Raw genomic sequence first — 19889 nt, forward strand, 5'->3', positions numbered from 1 at the left:
GTCCACGTTTCTAAAAAAGGAACATAGGCAATTGTTTTCTTTTTTTTGGGGGGGGGGGGGAAACTGTACAGGAAAACTGGGCTTATATTTCAATGGATTCAAATGACCAGGTTCAAAGTGCGCGGTTTTGCTATGGTTTCGGGATGAATCTGAAGAGCAATTTTGTAACGCCAGAGGGCTTCAGCGCACAGGTGAGTATTTTGCATCGGGGTTCCTCAAACACTATCGCTACGGGCTTTCACATAACAACCATGAGAAAATCGTTTACATGAAAATATCCATAGGCTAGTTCACAGTAGAGTGTTTTGACATAGCTACATTGTTTGAAATATAGTTATAATTACCCTCAGAAGTCAGCTTTCTGTGGGTGTATGAAGAGAAGCGCTGCTGCTGCGTCAGGGACTCAGGGTGGGTGCCCCTTGTGGTCGATAGTGGTATTGCAAGTTACAATATATATATATATATATATATATATATATATATATATATATATATATATATATATATATATATATATATATATATATATATATATATATATATAATAAAAGTGTGAGCATGCACAAAGCTTTACAGTGATCATGATTTCACCAAGTACAGCATGTTCCTCTTTGTTGATCCTCCAACAGCATTCAAATCAACCAAGGAGATTTGAGTTTACAGTTTGTGAAGTTAGGCTTACAAACACAGTTGGTTGCTTCTACGTCAGTGTTGTTTATCTATCATTCCAATCTGATTTTAGCAATAATTAAGTGTGTCTGTGTATGTGCTTATTAAAATATATACACAAATACACAATAATATAAAAGTATACAAGAGTAAGCAGTGAGCAAAGGGCATAAGTGCAAGTAAACATCTGTTTGGCAGGTAAAGGATTGCATGGATATAGTCGAAGATTACGTACTAGTAATAATGTGTACTCTTGGTTCCTGGTACTGTAAATACTGTGTTTTAAGCTGTCATTGCTTTCTGTAGTTTTAATTAATCTACACACAGAGAAAAGGGGTGTCAAAAGTTTACCTTTAGAGGTACAACAGTTTGTCGCTTGGGCAGTACCTTTAAAAGGACACCACAAAAAGGTTAGTATACCTTAAGGTACGTAATGTGTATGTGTACTAATATGCACTTTTTAGGAGTAAAAAAAAAGTTACAAAGATGTCCTTTTTAAGTGTACTGCCTGAGAGACAAGCTGTTGTACCCCTAAAGGTATATTTTGATACCCCTTATGTGTGTAGGCAATCACAATGAGAGGTGATGGGGAAAGTTAAACGTGAAGAAATGTGTCCAATAAAGCAAATACGACATCTACTTATTTATTTCTTGTTTATAAGAACCTTTACTATGTAGCTTCTGAGAATGTGGGACAGGAAGTTGGGGGCATGCAGTGGCTTCTATATAGTTGCTTCAGGCTAAAATGATATAACATGATAAAAAAAAGCTGTGGTTTAGCCTGAAGAGTAGCTTTCCTCAATTCAAACCGTCACTCTATGCCAAGAAAACGGCATCTGCAAAGTCAGGTGTTCTTCCAGAGAAAACACTAACAGAACAACTGTTCATGTTGACTTGTTTGGTCCAGTGAGCTGAACGCTGTCAACATCAAAATGAGTCACTTCAAGAAAGAAAAGCCCTAAGAAATGAAAAACACCTCACCGTTTCTCTGGTAAATATTTAAACCATGCAGAGAGAGCTCTTATCTTAATTACACCATTACGATAACATTACGAGTTGATGTAAAGGAACCATGTATTCACGCGAGCAAATGATGCTTGATGAAGATGATAAGATGCAAGATCATTAATGTCTGGGCATGGATGCAAATTCAAAATAGATCCCCATTCTATTTTCCACTGCAGCCTTTACCCTCCAAATTTTTATTTTTCTCCACTTTCCAATTTTCAAATGCTTGCTATTTCTGACTCTCTGAAATAGTCAGATATCTGACATAGAATTTTTCAGTTTAATTAATTTCCTCTTTTTAATTCTCTTCTCCCAGTCATATGGGGAGGGGGAGGATTACAACTCTTTTGTTGGTTTAAAACACTAATCTGTGTCTTTTAAGCCTTGTAGTTGTATAAGGCAACGCAGCACTTTGAATGGAGAACGATGCTGGACTAATTAGAATTAATACTAACAAGAATTAGTACAGCAAAAAAAATTAAGAGCTTCTGTAGAATGGTCTAATGTCAAATTGCCATTTCTAGAAAATTTATTATAAGAGGAAATCCGAAGAAATACGTTTTTTTGAATTTGTTATATTGTGAAAATGTCTATTTCACACTCTTAACTGTCATTTATGTAACTTGAGAGGGATTTGATTTGTATGTGTGTATAAATATGTGCTTGGTTGGTGGTTTACTTAGCTAAATCAGTACTATGTACCATAGTACAAAGCTAAATCACCCTACCATATATACTGGCGAGTCAAATGCATTTGAACAAATACTGCAGAGGCACCACCTATGTACACTGACTCTTTACTTCATCTTTACTTTATAAACAGGGGTGCACATAAATCCAGCGTATAGTGTTAGTTCAGGCAGGGCACGTTAGTCAAGCTCGCATCGGCTGATTGTCAGCGGATTACATCTACCTATAGGAATACGATGCCCATCACAGCCTGTGTATGTGTATATATATATGCTCTTTCAGTATTATCAGCTACTATAACATTTCTCCGGAGCTAATTACCCTCCTCCATCCCCAGCTCCTCCTTTAATCAGTCAGGATTTGGCATTCTGATTCCCCCTGAATCAGACTAAATTCCTGAATTAGGTTGTACATTTAATATTGAGATTAATGCTATCTGCACCCGTTGTTGCTTCTGTTCTGTTTACCCTAAGGAGGGTTTATCACTGCTCTCCCTGCTCTTAGCAGAACCATACCACCAATATCAACTATATGCTAATTGTCTATCACTTTGACATAAGTGGTCCTGACAGAACTGGTGCGCATGTGTGCTTTGGTAGTAAAAATAAACAATGCTCACCAAAAAACGTAGAGGAAAACACTTTAGAGTACCAACATTTTTGGAGAAAGGGATGTGTTTAATTACCGATGTATGTTTTTTCTTCATCTCTGTTAAGATAGAAATCATGATGTGTTCATTAATTATTAGGGGTGCAACGGATCACAGATGATCCGTGATCCATACGGACCAGGCCCCATGTTTGAAATTTGAATTGATACAATGAAGGGAATTGGTTTAATGAAAAGAAACTCAAAATATTATTGTATCTGAACCACATAAAAAAATTGATAAATAATTAAAATAGCACAATTTGCATGTTTCACTGCGTCATCACAAATAAAACACACAATTACTCAATTTGCTTACAAAAATCTTTTAATAATATTTGAATAAAGATTGTCGATTATCAAAAATGTTATTTGTATTAACTAAAATTTTTCCTTTCAATGAAATCAAAATTAAGGCAACCAGGTAACTTATGTTTTAAATAATTTTTTACAGTATATATTTAATTTGTAAATGAAACAAATAGTGTTATTTTACATTTAGGCAGCTTGTAAGATAATTGTGCCGTGTCAAGTGTGATCACCAAGCAGCATCTCCAGGTGCTCTCGAGAACCAGACTAAAAAAAGTTATGTGCACCCGTTTATAAATAATCCATCCTCTTGTGAGTTTACTAAAATGTTAAACTTCTTTATCTTCCACTTGTGTACCATGTTCACTTTTCTGTTTCCTCTCAGGCAGGTCCAAGCCCACTATCACCCCAGACGGACCCCAACTCACAGTACCGCTGAACGGCGACTTCAGCTTGCGCTGCCAGAGCAACAGTTCAGTGCGCTGGCTGCGAGAAGACCGTCCCACACGAACCCTGAAGGAGGAACAAAGGCAGGGTCAACTAACAATCCTTAAAGTGAGCAAAGCAGGCCTACATCACATGGGCAAATATTCATGCCGTGAGGAGTCTGGTGGAAAGACCTCCATCTATGTGTATGTGAAAGGTAAGTCAGCCTTTTGCATTTGGTAGTATCTTAATTGGGGGTAATAAATTGTCTGGCTGAGTGACATGTCTGTAGGGCAGTATTTAAAGAATTCTTGAAACCTCCTTTATGTGTCTATGTCTTGTTATATCTAAATGTGAGTGCAGCTACTGTATATTTTATGTGTGGCAACAGCATGTGTGTGATTGTACAGTATAATAATAGATATACTCTATAGGCAATGTTACATGTGTTTGCATGATCTTGTAGTACTTTTCTAACTATATCCCTCTCCCTCTCTTTATGAACACACATTCCAGCATCTCATCTTCCTGCGTGGTTCCATATTGTGCCAAAAACACACTTTAGGTTGTCTGGCTACCACCAGACCAAGCTCAATCTTTTAAGATTGAACATTAGTCTGGGGAGCCTGCTCAGTATTTCCTACTGCACGAGGTGTGATCAATGAGCATAGTTCAAATGGGTCTCCATTAACCAATCAGACCAACGATCTCGGTGACATACTTTGCAGAGTACTTTTCGCTTCACTATCGTAATCATGTTAAAACCACCAATAGCACACCAGGTGGATAAGCCGGTTTGGGATTGGCCCCTGCAGATTTGTAACGGAAGTAGGATAGAAAAATGTACAGGTTTCCAGACTGAGCTGAAGGGCGAAATCAAATCGCCGGTAAACCGGCTGGGTTTACCCAGTCTACACTTTAGTTGCTCAAAATACACTATCAACTCTCTGTTTTCACCTGTTTACCCGCATGGCCTTTAATATATATATATATATATATATATATATATATATATATATATATATATATATCATGTGCTATTTCATGCATGTTCTCATAATTCCATATAGTAAAATCTTCAAATTGTTCCCTGGCAGTTTTGGCAGTGAACCGATTTACATGATTTTACAAATGTTAACACTGCAGATGTGGGTTATTTGTATTTGTTTATTAGGTATGTTGGAGGGTAGTTTTCACTTTCACTCTTTTGTGACACTCTTTCTCTTTCTCTGAGCTGTAATGTCATGATCTAAGCCCCCTTGGTTGTGTTTCATTGGTTTTTGATTTAGCATTCCTCTCAGCAGATCCTGAAAATCCCTTCAGGAGGAGCATCGTGTTTGACATTGTTGCGGGAGAAGGAGACACAGTCACGATCCCATGCTTGGCCACAGACCCAAATATGACAAAGTTGCACCTGCAGAAATGTGACGGAGAGCCCCTCCCCAGCAGCCTGCGATATTCGTCCAGTATTGAGACGGGCGTGATGTTGGATGAAATTAGGAAGGACTTTGAGGGATGTTACGTCTGTGCCGGGACTCTAGAAGGCGCCATGGTTAAATCCGGACAATATCAACTCAATGTCCGCCTCGGTGAGAAAAAAATTAAGAGATGCATTTATAAGTATTAGGGCTGTCAATTTAGCGTAATAAAAAATGCTAATTAATTTAAGCTTTTAAGTGCCATCTTCACAAACATGGGCAGCAGAGAACAAGTATGGAGCCATTCATGCAGGATATGTTCTTGCGTTTAAAGCAGATAGGATACACACATTACCCATATGTACTATTATTTTACACAGATTAATTATCAGAAATAACAGTAAAGACATTTATAATGTCTATTCTGTTCTTTGAAAAAAAATATTAAGCAGATAATAATGTGTCTTGCTAAACAAATCAGCTAATTAGAATGATTTCTGAAGGATCGTGTGACACTGAAATAATTATTAATATTAATGTTTTTTGATCAAATAAATGCAGACCCCTTTCAAAACATAAAAATAATCATACCCCAAACTTTTGTATAGTAATTTTATATTATACATGCCTCTAAAGTCACTTTTTGTATTGGTTTTATTTTGAGGCTTTTAAAATATCTATTGCTTAATTAATCAAAATACCATAATTAGTTTGATTAAAAATGTAATTGATTCCCAGCCCAAATAAATGTAACAAGTGAACACAGACAGACACCAGACATGTGCATGTCCATGTTTTCCCACTGTAGCTTGTTCTTCCTTTCCCACATGTTCCTCCTGCTTTGATATATTTCATCATACTTCTTTGGTTTTAGCTCCAGACGTGCCTCCTCTGATCACAATGGGTCAGCCTCAAAAAGTGCTGCTCACCCAGGGGGAAAAACTCTCCCTATCCTGCTCCACCTCAAATGTCAACAGTGACATCACAATCAACTGGAAGGCTCCACGTGGAGTGGTAAGACACAAACTAGCCAGCTCTCACCATGACCAAAACACACACATATATACTGTAGATACCACAGGCTTTATACTGTAAGCACAGCAACCATTTCAATCAAGGTAAACCAGTGTTTACAAAAGCATCCTTATAGAAAAGCATACAGTAGGTATGGGTGGGTGCACATCCCAGTTGACGTACTTAATGTGCTAATGTGTAGATATGATCAATTTAGCATTTGTAGACCTCAAATTAGAATTTAAATGTTGTTTGTACTTGATGATATGCCCAGAGGCAAACTGGATCATATGTGGCTCAAGGTGCACCTCTATATTCTAAATGATCTTGTTTACACAGCAGCAGAATATGGTCGTCAGCAGGGCTGTGTGTCATTCAGAATGGAATTCAAAATGAAAGTTAAATTCCTCTTGAATTTTTATTTGGATTTGAATTGAGGTAGAAAACAGGATGCATTTTTTTTCTTTGTACTGATGACGTTATTGAAAACTTATTACGAAAATTACAAAAAATGAATGAATTGCGCTTTTCTATACGTTAGTTCAAAGTGACCACGTCTGTCACGATGCCAGATAAAAAAAAAACACCTTGTTGTTGATTTAAAGATGTTTAAAATGGGTCTGAATCGTTTTGTCCTTCACATATGATCCGCTCTGTGCTATCATGACTCTGCCAAAGACAAATGTCCAATCGGGTCCTTCCCCGAAATCGGGTCCCCCCAAACTATCAGTTAATGATTATCCTAAGTATATATGAATGATATTAATTTAAAATCCACCTACCTTACTTTAATGCATGTGAAAACACATTAGTGCATAAAAAAAACATTATACAATTTCTTGCAATTGATTACCTGTTAATTAATTAATAATAATAATAATAATAATAATAATAATAATAATAATAATAATAATAATAATAATAATAATAACAATAGCCTATTAATTGTATAATTGAACATAATGATTTAATTTGTAAGTATGCGGTGTCTGCGGATCAAAACTGGGCGTTTCTAAATGTGTGGGTGTTAATAAACCATGCAATGAAAATGATCCCCTTCACCTCACCCCACCCCTACTCCTAAACCCTGCCCACACTGTGACGTGAGCAAATTAGGTAACGCAGTGAAAAACGCCCCTCTGTTTATGGCCTCGTCCACTGATCTAGTAACTCCTATTACTATCCTGCAGAGACCTTTACTTCCGCCTGCACACATATCCGTTCTTTCACAGAGCAGACTCGCGTCAATCCGCACAAACACGCCTAAACTCATAATATAGATGTTTTTGGTGTTTACACAGGGATGATGACGGTCTCATTTTTAAAATGTACACTTTGAAACCCTTTGTGTTTTCAGGCCCCTAAAACACCATTGTTGTGTACATGAATGGAAAAAAACTTTAGATTAAAGGGTTAGTTCACCCAAAAATGAAAATTCTGTCATTAATTCCTCACCCTCATGTCGTTTGACAACCGTAAAACCTCCGTTCATCTTCAGAACACAAATGAAGATATTTTTGTTGAAATCCGATGGCTCAGAAAGGCCTTCATTGACACCAATGTCATTTCCTCTCTCCAGACCCATAAAGGCACTAAAGATGTCGTTACAAAGCCCATCTCACTACAGCGGCTCTACAATCATTTTATGAAGCGACGAGAATAGTTTTTGTGCGCCAAATTTTTTTAAAATAACGACATATGATGAGGGGCCGATTTAAAAACAAAGCTTCGAACGGTTATGAATCAGTGTATCGATTGAAGTTTCAGATTACGTGTCAAACCGCCAAACTGCTGAAATCACGTGACTTTGGCGATCCGAAACATGAATCGCTACGCTGATTCATAACCTTTCCAAGCTTAGTTTTGAAATCAGCGTATCACTATATAAGTCGTTATTTAGTTGTTGGTTTTTTTGTGCAAAAAACCATTCTCGTCGTTACATACAATGATTGTAGAGCCACTGTAGTGAGATGGGCTTTGTAACGGTATCTTTAGTGCCTTTATGGGTCTTGAGAGAGGAAATGACATTGGTGTCAATGAAGGCCGATTTTCTAAGCCATCGGATTACAACAAAAATATCTTCATTTGTGTTCTGAACATGAACAGCAGGTCTTATGGGTGTCAAATAACATTAGGGTAAGTAATTAATGACAGATTTTTCATTTTTGGGTGAACTAACCCTTTAAATCATATCCTTTTGAAAATAGTGTAATGTAAACTGCCCCTAATTTAAATTCAACAGACATTTTTTTTTATATACGAAAAACTTTGAATGTCGTTTAAAGCCTTATTTGAAAACTGTATTGACAGACAGACAGACAGACAGACTAAGGGTCTATGCCACATCTTTCCAGAGTTGCCACATCTGTCTGTTTTCTTTCTGCATGTGCTAAGCAACCGTCAGTGCAGCTGACTTCACGTCTCCTGACTGAGCCTATCACTCACGTGAGGACCGCCATCCTCAGCCTAGGGTCTGTGACGATGCGAGATGCGGGGAGTTACAACTGTGAGGCCAGGAACGAAAGAGGGACCAGTGCAAAGCCGGTCTGGGTCAACATCTATGGTAGGTTTCTGTTGTTTCAAACACCATTTTCAGTTTAAAAAACTATAGGTTACACTTTTTTAAGGTGTTCTTGTTACAGCATTATTGTTACCGAGTACACAACTGAACAACATTAGGATTAGCATTTGGATTAGGTTAGTTTCATATAGTTATGCATAATTTACTGTTATTACTGTAGTAAGTATATGTAACATTTGTAACAAGGGCACTGTAACAAACTGTTCACAAAACCAAATAATCATGAGACTTTTTCAATAGTCTCAATAGCTATGCTGTTTCAAATGATCAAATTGTTTTATGTGTTTGTGTGCAGATAAAGGCTTTATTAACATAACAAGTGTGAATAACAGCACTAAGAGAGTGCGCGCAGGAGAAAGTCTGTCCCTGCTTGTGGTAATGGATGCGTACCCGAAACCTCATACGTTTTCCTGGAGCTACAAGGGGGTAAAACTCACAAATACTACCGATCATGTCATTACCAGCCGGCCACATGGGAATAGGTATGATTTTTTTTTTATGTTTTATTTTCAAATGTAGCAATTGTTAGAGATGTATCATATTGGTATCATATCAGTTATCTGGACATAGCCTGATCTCATGAAAGTGGGTATCTATAGCACAAATTGTATTTATTGTGCATATGATACAGTTTTCATGTGCATATGATACACACTTTATGGTGTGTAATACGCACGTAACCCACACCACTAATCCTACCCTAGGGGTTTACAGTGCATATCATATTCAAACTAATTTTTGCATATAAATTGCACGATAAATACAATTTGTGCTATAGGTATGCACTTTCATGAGATTGTGTTGCTGGACAAAATTTATTTTTAAAAACACTAATAATTTAAAAACGTGTATTATTTTTAGCACATTTTTTATAATGTACCTTATAATGCTGTGAAGCCTAAGTTCACTTGGAGTTTAAAGTGATTTTTTAAATATAGGTTTATAGGTTATCAGTCATAACATGAAACCATCGACCAGAATTTTAATATCAGTGCATCCCACATTTTTCAACATTTTCTTCCATTATTTCAATTAACTACAATATGAATGTAAATATGAATGTATGAAGTATGAAGTGTAAATTCATGTTTTTTTTCCTTCCCTTTAATCACCAGTTACACCAGTGAGCTGAAACTAGTGCGTCTCAAGGTGTCAGAAAGTGGCGTTTACACCTTTTCATGCTCAAACCGAGACACAACTGTTCACCAAACGTTCGAAGTCCATGTCATAAGTGAGTTAATGCAAATGGCAAATATTTGCATTTTCCAATTGCCAGGAAAGAGTATTGAACATATGTGATTATGGCTCCTAGTGTGTATTCGTGTTATGTGGTAATCAGTCATATTTATTGAGCATTGTGCTGGATAAAAGAACTTAATTGTCTATGTAAGACCCTGGCTTAAAGTCCACTAACAATAGTAGAGGCCGTGTAAAATCAGATATGAAAGAACTGGCCTTCAAGAAAGATATTTATCATGATCATCCATCATTATTGATCACACATTTTCCTCAAACAGGTCTTCCATTCTATATTTTAGAAGAATGTGCAAAGTAGTCGCAAATCGGAGAGCTGTACAAACATCCATCCCACTAAACTGACCCTGAATCAATCTTTGACTTTTAGGTAAACCACAGATCGTGTCCCACGAGGGGCCGATTGACGGACAGGTGCGTTGTGTGGCAGAGGGTTACCCTACTCCTCAGATTAAGTGGTATTACTGTGACCAACCCCATTCAAGGTATGTGTCTTTCTGCAGTCCTTTTAGTTTCGAATACACCCACAAACCTGGAAATATACATACAATGGGCTCCAAAAGTCGCTTTCAAAAACGAGCGGTACCTCCCTTGAGCAGTGTTAACATATTAGCCTCTCTGAGAGCACATTGTGACGCAGTGCGGATTAGCCACTTACCGTTAACTTGATGTTTGATGATTGGACACCAAAGCTTTAGCCTATTATTAATGGGGATAAGCAATTCGACTTTGTCATGATTGTGACATCACAAAAGCGATTGGTAGCTATCAATCATGTGACGACGCCCGACAACATGGGAACAAGCCACTCCCGTGGGGCTATTTATTCTTGGATAGTAACGGTGTTGACAGAACACCCTAGCACACTTAGTCACAAGCTTATCATATAAATTCCTCATGGCGATCAAATCCAATCAGGATAACATTACCTGCTTTAATTTGAGCACATAAACATGCAGAGCAATTTGTCTTTTGATCTTGTTTGTGCGATGCTCGCTTTGTCTGTCGACTGGTTTTCTCAGCAAACAGGTATGTTGAAAACCGTGCTAAACAAAGTAATCATCGTGTCACTCAACAATAGAGACATGCCTTTACATTAAAAGCTACCTTTGAACACAACTCAGTAGCACACTTAATTTTGAGAGGAAAGAGAGAAAAGATTAAACTAAAATTAAGCGAATAAATCAAAGCACTTGATGGCAGTGCATTCCACTCTGATGTTTTAAAAAAAAGAGCCCTCAAGGACTATCACTTCACAGCGTGATATTTTACTTAAGACCCAGAATGCAGTGAGAGATGCTTATCATTATCCTTAGAGCTTAAAAAGTTGCGTGTCTTTATGTGTGACGGTGCTTAACGTTTGATCTTAAGGTCTACATCAAATGAAAATTGTCTTTCTTAAAATTTTATTCTAAGGAAAAAATGTTAAGCTTTCTTAAAATGTAAAATGGTTTGCAATTCATTTGATTTTAAAGCAGGGTTGTTCTCATTCACATTAAACATTTTTGTTAATTTAAATTGTTTAATTCAATAAAAAAAACTAAAGAATTTCAAATTCTGCAACTATCTGAAATAAGTCATTAAAATAACTAACTGGACATAAACAAAAACTAAACTGAAAATGAATACTTAAATGTATAAATAAAAATTCATGTTAAAGGGATAGTTCACCCAAAAATGAAAATTATTCCACAGTTTGCTCACCCTCAAGCCATCCTATGTGTATATGACCTTCTTCTCTAGGATGGCTTGAGGGTGAGCAAATGAGCAAATCATGGGGTCATTTTCATTTTTTGTGAACTATCCCTTTAAACCTATAGTTGTATATAAATCATACTAAAATAACATTGCTTTAAAGACTATGAAAAAAAATCATCTTTATCTTGAATATTAGGCTTTCTTGTAATTCAAAAATTGTTTTACGTGTTTAGGATTTTAGGAGTTTTAGGAGTATTTTTCAATAGTTCCATTCATGCAGCGTCCTCCACAGTAATTACATGTTCTTGAGAAGTGTTGTCTGCCTCCTCAGGTGCTCTAATTTGCTGAATGCCACTCAGGAGGAGGAGGATGTTGTCACCGTAACCATGACAAATCCTCCCTTTGGGAAAGGCGCTGTGGATAGCCGTCTAAACATAACCAAGAACAATTACGCCACCCTTGAATGTGTGGCTTCTGCCAACGGGGAAATCGTGTACACTCTTTTCTCTATCAGCGGTGAGCAAATAACTTCCCAAAACACACACACCCACACACCCCTTCAGACAACGACTAAAGACTCTAGTTAGTAATTGCTAAGTCTCTGCCTCAGACGACTCCGCCTCTGTCTGTTTGCTGACCCTCTGATCCATACTTCTCACAAAACTGGAAAGCACTTTCATGATTTGCAGGATCTAATCTGGTTGGCTGACTTTATGCAAACTCTGAGAGTTATAGGGCACAAAGAAGGTGTTTTACTTTTAACTGAATATATCTGAGATTTGATTTTATGAATTCAGACACTGCTTCTTTGTTGAACCCTTGCATATCACATACACAGATACTGGCCCAGTGTGGCCTGGATAGGTTGTGCTCATTTGTCACAGTTCTGGGTGTGTGTCTTTGCTTTGGTGTGCTAGTAGTAAAATATTCTGTTAATTTTGTTGACTTGTTTGTTTTTGAGTTCTCTTCATAGTTGACTCTGGGTGTGTCTCAGTAGTTTGCACTGGCTAGGCAGTCAGTCATTTCTAGGGCTGTCCCGTGCCGTGGTCAAAGTTTAACTGGTATATTTCTAATGTGCGTGACAGGAAAACAATCCTGCAAACTTTAAAGGGTTAGTTTACCCAAAAATGAAAATGAAACCATGATTTACTCGCCTTCAAGCCATCCTAGATGTATATGACATCCTTCTTTCAGACAAATGCAATCGGAGTTATGTTTACAAAAATGCCCTGGCTCTTCCAAAGCTTTATAATGGCAGTTTGGATGAAGTATTTTGAAGTCCAAAAAATTGCATCCATCCTTTATAAAAGAATTCCACATGGCTCTGGGGGTTAATAAAGGCCTTCTGAAGCAAAGCGATGGGTTTGTGTTATAAAGTAAAATACATCTCTAGCTTCTAAAAGAGATGACTGTATACATCATTTAACAGCAAAAAAGTATGACACCTGACTCAAGACATATTGACGAACACGGAAGCGGAGAGGATAAAGCAAAATAAAACACTGGATGGATAATTTTTGCACAAAAACCCATCGATTCGCTTCAGAAGGCCTTTATTAACCCCATGGAGTCGTATGGGTTACTTTTATGATGGATGGATGCACTTTTTTTGTACTTCAGGACCACCCATACCATTATAAAGCTGGAAAGAGCTAGGATATTTTTTAAATATATCTGCTATTATGTTTGTCTGAAAGTCATTTACAGCTAGGATGACTTGAGGGTGAGTAAATCATGGGCTAATTTAAATTTTTCCAAGAACTGTCCCTATACGTTGTTTTTTTGTGTGTGTGATTTGTTAATGTTATGCAGCGAGGTGTGATGTATAAGCTTTTTGTGCCTTTATTTTATTTGTTTAAATGTCGCCAATTATTTTCAATATTTCATATTCAGCATCATTACTCCAGTCTTCATTGTCACATGATCCTTCAGAAATCACTCTAATACTGGTATGCAGATTTGGAGATTTTTTTAGGAATGTTATTAACTTAATGCTTAATATTTTTTATTTATTTCCAAACATTATTTTACACAACTTTTGAACATTATATGTGCATGATCTGTTCTGCTCATTAAATTCAGAATATAGTGCATATGTAATAATGGCACTGAACCTTGACCTTCAGTCACCAGTGTCCCAATGTTTAGTGCTCATCTCAGAATTATTAACATCTTAGAAAACCAGGAAATGAAATAAAACTCAGAGACCTCGACCCAGGTGCTTCTAGTTTCCCAGGTATGGTTAAACAACCGAGCGAGAGGAAACGCACATCTCCTCACATTCGCTCCAGCTGTGCTTCGTCTGCTGGCTGCATTTTTTTAAGGAAATTTAAACCATCTGCCAACTCGCGGGTCACCACTCCTGCCCCAGCTCAACCTGTGTAGGCAGACTTTTTGGATAAGAGATATGTAGACTATTATATAAACAGAGGTGCTGAGTTTGATCCCTAATCTTGTTTCTTTTGTAAACCTAGCATTACCAACTGTTGGGGATTATCTCAAGGGTTTTGGGGGGGTTACGATTTGTTTTGTTGCAAAACACCAAGTTGTTCCACCCCAGTTAGTGCTGGTATTATTGTTAAAGACAGACTGGTTAACAAAAGGTCACCCACATCCAGGTTAGTTTGTATCTGCATGATGCATTAATTTATTTTTATCCTTTTTTGGTTGAAAGTAATTGACTACATTGCCTGTTTCTGCATTCCCTCAACTAAATTAGCCGGAAGTAAAAAAGACTCTAGTTGAACGTTGACCTTTATGTAGAGTCCATCAGGAGTTGGACTAGAGGTTTTGAGGTTTGAGAGCATGAATTGAGTCTAGCTGCCGCAGGAAGGCCTGTTAGGTGACTGTTTTAGACTCTCAAGGTTTATGCTGCAGCAGATCTCGGAAAACCAGTGGGACAATGAGCCTTAGGCTAGACTGTTAAAGCTGCTCAACCTCAGCTGAGCGAGATGCAAAAGAAAAAAAAAAGCATGTTATGGTGTGTGTTGGTTTTTGTGGGAGGCCTTGATGGTATGCTTGGATGCCGTGGGATGAAAGATGGATGGACGGGGAAGGATGGAGGGTGAGACAGATACAGAGAGAGGGAGCAGAAGAGGAGGGTGAGAGCCAGTGGCAGGTTTACAAGGGATTACTTCCTGCAGAGTCTGCATTCTTTGACTTGAAATGGAGAGAAAGCTTCTTATAGCTTAAGAGCTTACTACACCGCTCAGAACAACACAGAAAAACAAACACACACACAGCACACATGAACACACATACACACATTACCACAAAAAAAAAAAACAGCCACCAAAGTGAGTCACAAATATCCCCAGTAAAGAGTTTTTCCTCAATTCATTTGGGTGTTTTATCGCACCTCATTAAACGCAAGCACTTGGGAGGTAATTCCTCTGTGAGGTACTTAGTTTGATGGTTCTTTAATGTTATTAATGTTAATGTATTATTTTATAGGTATTCCAACATGGTAAACACTGTGGTTTTGTTTCAACGCCTGTACTTGTTGCAGTGATACTTTTAGCTTTTGTGCTAACACACTGTAAAAAATTATTTAGAAAAAAAGTTACCTGGTTGCCTTAAAATTTTGAGTTCATTGAAATTAAAATTTTGAGTTAATACAATGAACATTTTTTGAGATTCGACAGCCTTTATTAAAATATTATTAAAAGATTTTGTAAGCATATTGGGTAATTATGTGTGTGTTATTTCTGATGACGCAGTGAAACATGCCAAATTGTGCTATTTTCATGATTAATCACATTTTTTATGTGGTTCAGATACAAAAATATTTGGAGTTTCTATTTATTAAACTAATTTCCTTCATTGTATCAACTCACATTTTTAATTTCAATAAACTCAAAATTTTAAGGCAACCAGGTTACTTACTTTTTTAAGTTAAACCAACAAAAACCACCACAAATTTTTTACAGTGCAGAATTGATCCTCAGGGATGATTAATGTGTATTGATTATCCGTCGATGCCTGTAACAGATTCCCTTTTTTACAATATATTGGTGACATAGTGGGTATCAGTATTGCACAATATTTAATTGTTTCTAGTATCTTTTTTTTTAACAAGGCATTATTGATTTATATTGTTTAGCATTTATTGTTTATTGGAATAACATGAAAAAATATTATGTGCATATTCACATCAGCCAGAATCTTAAATATTAGTGCATCCCACATTTCTGGTTTGCTGTCGATGGAGTGCATGTGTTTCTGATGGCCGCTGTTGTTTTAATCTTTACAGATAACACTGTTCCTCATGAACTCTTCACACCACTGCTCATCGGTTTTGTTGCCACGGCTGTTATCCTTGTTCTCATCCTGATCGTGCTGTCCTACAAATACATGCAGGTAAAGTGTCATTCATTACATAGCTTGTCTTCCAAAACATGAAGTAGACTCACTGAGGTGTTTAATTAATGAGACCAAATGTAGCTGTTCTCATCCTATTATAGTAATTCAACGATCAGGCATAACAATATGACGTGAAAGTGAATAACACTGATTATCTCTTCATCACAGCACCTGTTAGCAAGTGAACATTTTGTCCTCAAAGTTGATGTGTTAGAAGCAGGAAAAATGGGCAAGCGTAAGGATTTGAGTGAGCTTGACAATGGACAAATTGTGGTGGCTAGATGGCTGGGTCTGAGCATTTCCAAAACTGCAGCTCTTGTGGGGTGTTCACGGTCTGCAGTGGTCAGGATCTATCAAAAGTGGTCCAAGGAAGGAACAGTGATGAACCGGTGACAGGGTCAAGGGCGGCCAAGGCTCATTGATGCACGTGGGGAACGAAGGTCGGCCTGTGTGGTCTGTTCAAATAGACGAGTTACTGTAGCTCAAATTGCACAAAAAGTTAATGTCCTGATTGAAAGTTATCAGAATCGACAGTGCAGACTTTCATGGAATAGGTATTCCCTGGTGGCTGTGGTCTCTTTCAGCAGGGTAATGCGCCCTGGCACAAAGCTAAAATGGTTCAGGAATGGTTTGAGGAGCACAACAACGAGTGTGAGGTGTTGACTTGGCCTCCAAATTCCCCAGATCTCAATCCAATCGAGCATCTGTGGGATGTGCTGAACAGACAAGTCCTATCCATTGAGGCCACACCTCGCAACCTACAGGACTTAAAGGATCTGCTGCTAACATCTTTGTGTCAGATACAGCACACCTTCAGGGGGTCTAGTGGAGTCCATATCTCAACGGGTCAGGGCTGTTGGCAGCAAAAGGGGGACCAACACAATATTAGGAAGGTGGTCATAATGTTATGCCCGATCTGAGTATATAGTGTAACCTTTTGTTATTCTAGGGTAAATTGTTTTTGGTTATCTGATATTAAGCGTGATCCTCAAATTCAACGCAATTTAACTGTCACACCTGGCAGCCCTCCCACACTTCAGGGAAACTCTGAAAGAATACACACTCAGGAAAATTATTTACTTAGCATGTCATAAGACCTGATGTTTCACCGTGCAGTTTCGCACTGTTGCACAGGGGAGCAATCGGCTATGCACACACACACACACACACACACACACACACACACACACACACACAAAATTACTGTTCACATTTGTTTTTAAATAATTTATGTGCATTTACACTAAACTTTTATTAGTGGACTCTATTTACGTTTGTCTGTCAGAGCACCTCATTACACGTGCAGTAACTGGATCTATTGTAAGAGGATGTTTATGCTTGTCCGGTAACGTCGCTCATTGCTCATCCCCCCATCCCTCTCTCTCTCTCTCTCTCCCCTTCTCTAATTTCTGTCTCCTACAGAAACCTAAATACCAAATACAGTGGAAAGTCATAGAGGGTATTCATGGTAATAGCTACGTGTACATTGACCCCACCCAGCTTCCATACGACCACCAGTGGGAGTTTCCCAGAGATAAGCTGCGTTTTGGTGAGTGAAGTTCCTGAATTCAACTTGTTGGGCCTCGTAAATCACATTGGAATATTTATTTAGTTTGAACGAAATGTTTGGTTTAATGCATCACAAAGCTTTAATGCATCAAAATGCCTGCTTCTTATAAAGCTTGCTTTTTTTCCTGGCAGTTCCATGGTTTATTGACACTGATAGCTATCGCCTTGTAAACTAGTACTATATCTTCTCCGTGAAGGAATAGCCATATCCGTCAACAAACAGGATCCAACAGGATCTAGCATATCACGCTTCCCCACAAGCCACACCTCTTTGAAACAAAAACAAGTGGGATGTTCCAGCTGAAAACTGGTTTTGGACCAGTTTCCAGGCTGATCCATTGATTGTAAACAACTTTATTAGGGGAAAAGTGAAATTTATCCATTCACGCTGTATCATTTCCTGAACCGGTTTCGCTTCCCTGCATCCCCAGGAAAAACTCTAGGATCTGGAGCATTTGGAAAGGTGGTGGAGGCCACTGCTTATGGGATGTCTAAAGCAGACACCGTGATGACTGTAGCTGTGAAGATGCTCAAACGTGAGTGAAAAGCAATGTTTATAATCTTGAAATACGAGGAGCTCAGTAACACCAAAGGCATGTTTAATCAGCATGTTTATTTAAGCAAATATGGCAGTGTGTAATGACACAAGAAAGTGCACAAACATGCATGATTAGAAGAAAGGAGGTTAAACAATTCCAGTAACCCACAGTTTTTGCTTCCCGGAATAATGCTGGCTTATGGTTGTAAACAATAAAGCCTAAAAATGTTCCTAAAACATTAGAAATTGGTTCCCAAAACGCTAACCAAAGGGGAACCATACGCTAGCATTAGGGGGGCAGTATCTGTTTGTTTGTGTTTTGATGTATTACTATAAAGAAATTGTGATTAGATTTAGTTGTTGTTTTATTCATGCTTTTATTTATCTTGCTCTTTTGCACCTCAGCAAGTGCCCACGCCACAGAGAAAGAGGCGCTGATGTCTGAGCTGAAGGTGCTTAGTTATCTTGGCAACCATATTAACATCGTCAACCTGCTAGGGGCCTGCACTGTTGGAGGTGAGAGGCTAAGACTAGATATTATTTTTCCAGGTTTGTGTGTGTGTGTGTGTGTGGGGGGGGGGGTGTTTTTGTGACATATGGGGACACAAATGTGTATAATGACATGGGTATGACACAGGTATTACAAGGAGAGAGTGAAAAATGAGGACATTGGCCATGTCCCTACTTTTCAAAATGCTTATAAATCATACAAGATGAGTTTTTCTTAGAAAGTAAAAATGCAGAATGTTTCCTGTGATGGGTAGGATTAGGGGTAGGGGCAGTGTAAGGGGATAGAAAATACGGTTTGTACAGTATAAAAACCATTACGCCTATGGAATGTCCCCATATGTCACAAAAACAAACGAGTGTGTGTGTGTGTGTGTGTACTGGTTCATGGGGACTCGTGTCACCGTGGGGACCTAAATTGAGGAGGTTAATTGTGTTCTTCATTACTGAACTGATCTCTTGCACAGGTCCAACGCTAGTTATAACGGAGTACTGCTGTTTCGGTGACCTGTTGAACTTCCTGCGCAGAAGGAGAGAATCCTTCTACTTTACTACACTGGGAGAAGACTCTTACTATAGAAACATCATGCTGCAGCCAGAACAAAAGTAAGTATGATCAATGCTACTGGTAGTTAGTTATGATAGCCATGATCAACTGTGATGGGTTCACTAAAAAGAGTTTATGTATGATCGCAGTGAGAGCAGAAATGGGTACATGACCATGAAGCCCTCTGTGTTGGGAATTCTCTCCTCAGAAAATAGAAGATCACTTAATAAAGGTTGGATCTGTTTAGAGTCTTCTCGTCTCTTTTTGTTTCATTTTTAGCCTCTTTTTGTTTCATTTCTAGCCTGTTTTCTTGTCATCTCATCTCTTTTTGTCTCATCTCATCTCGTCTATTCTCCTTCCTTTCTCTTTTCTTGTTTATCTTCTCTCTTCTCATCTCTTATGTCTCTCATATTCTCATCTCAACCTTCTCTCTCTTCTTATGCCTTCTTTGTTTTCTTCGTCTCTTCTGTCTCATCTCATGTTATGTCCCTTCTTGTCTGTTGTCATCTCGTCTCTTCTTGTCTCATTTCATGTCTTGTTTCGTCTTGTCCTGTGCCTTTTCTTCTCGTCATGCCTTTTCATTTTCTATCCTTTTGTTGTTGTTTTTCTCTCTGGTCTCATCTCTTTTTGTCTCATGACTCTCATCTGGTA

At 38.0% G+C, this 19889-nt stretch overlaps 1 protein-coding gene across 3 annotated transcripts in view; it reads left to right on the plus strand.

The window, feature by feature from the left end:
• Positions 1-19889, plus strand: part of kita (KIT proto-oncogene, receptor tyrosine kinase a) — a 29920-nt gene that overhangs the window by 1560 nt on the left and 8471 nt on the right. For 2 of the 3 annotated variants that reach the window (XM_067416952.1, XM_067416950.1), the window contains exons 2-15: positions 3710-3967; positions 5040-5339; positions 6043-6182; positions 8577-8745; positions 9059-9245; positions 9879-9994; positions 10388-10502; positions 12047-12231; positions 15968-16074; positions 17500-17626; positions 18078-18182; positions 18590-18700; positions 19159-19297; positions 19388-19470. In XM_067416952.1, coding sequence (XP_067273053.1) covers positions 3710-3967; positions 5040-5339; positions 6043-6182; positions 8577-8745; positions 9059-9245; positions 9879-9994; positions 10388-10502; positions 12047-12231; positions 15968-16074; positions 17500-17626; positions 18078-18182; positions 18590-18700; positions 19159-19297; positions 19388-19470 — 2142 coding nt within the window. The remainder of the gene's footprint in view (positions 1-3709; positions 3968-5039; positions 5340-6042; positions 6183-8576; positions 8746-9058; positions 9246-9878; positions 9995-10387; positions 10503-12046; positions 12232-15967; positions 16075-17499; positions 17627-18077; positions 18183-18589; positions 18701-19158; positions 19298-19387; positions 19471-19889) is intronic. The other variant, XM_067416951.1, reaches the window with a different exon arrangement.

Source organism: Pseudorasbora parva, chromosome 15 (genome assembly GCF_024679245.1).
Source record: "Pseudorasbora parva isolate DD20220531a chromosome 15, ASM2467924v1, whole genome shotgun sequence".
Lineage (NCBI taxonomy): Eukaryota > Metazoa > Chordata > Actinopteri > Cypriniformes > Gobionidae > Pseudorasbora > Pseudorasbora parva.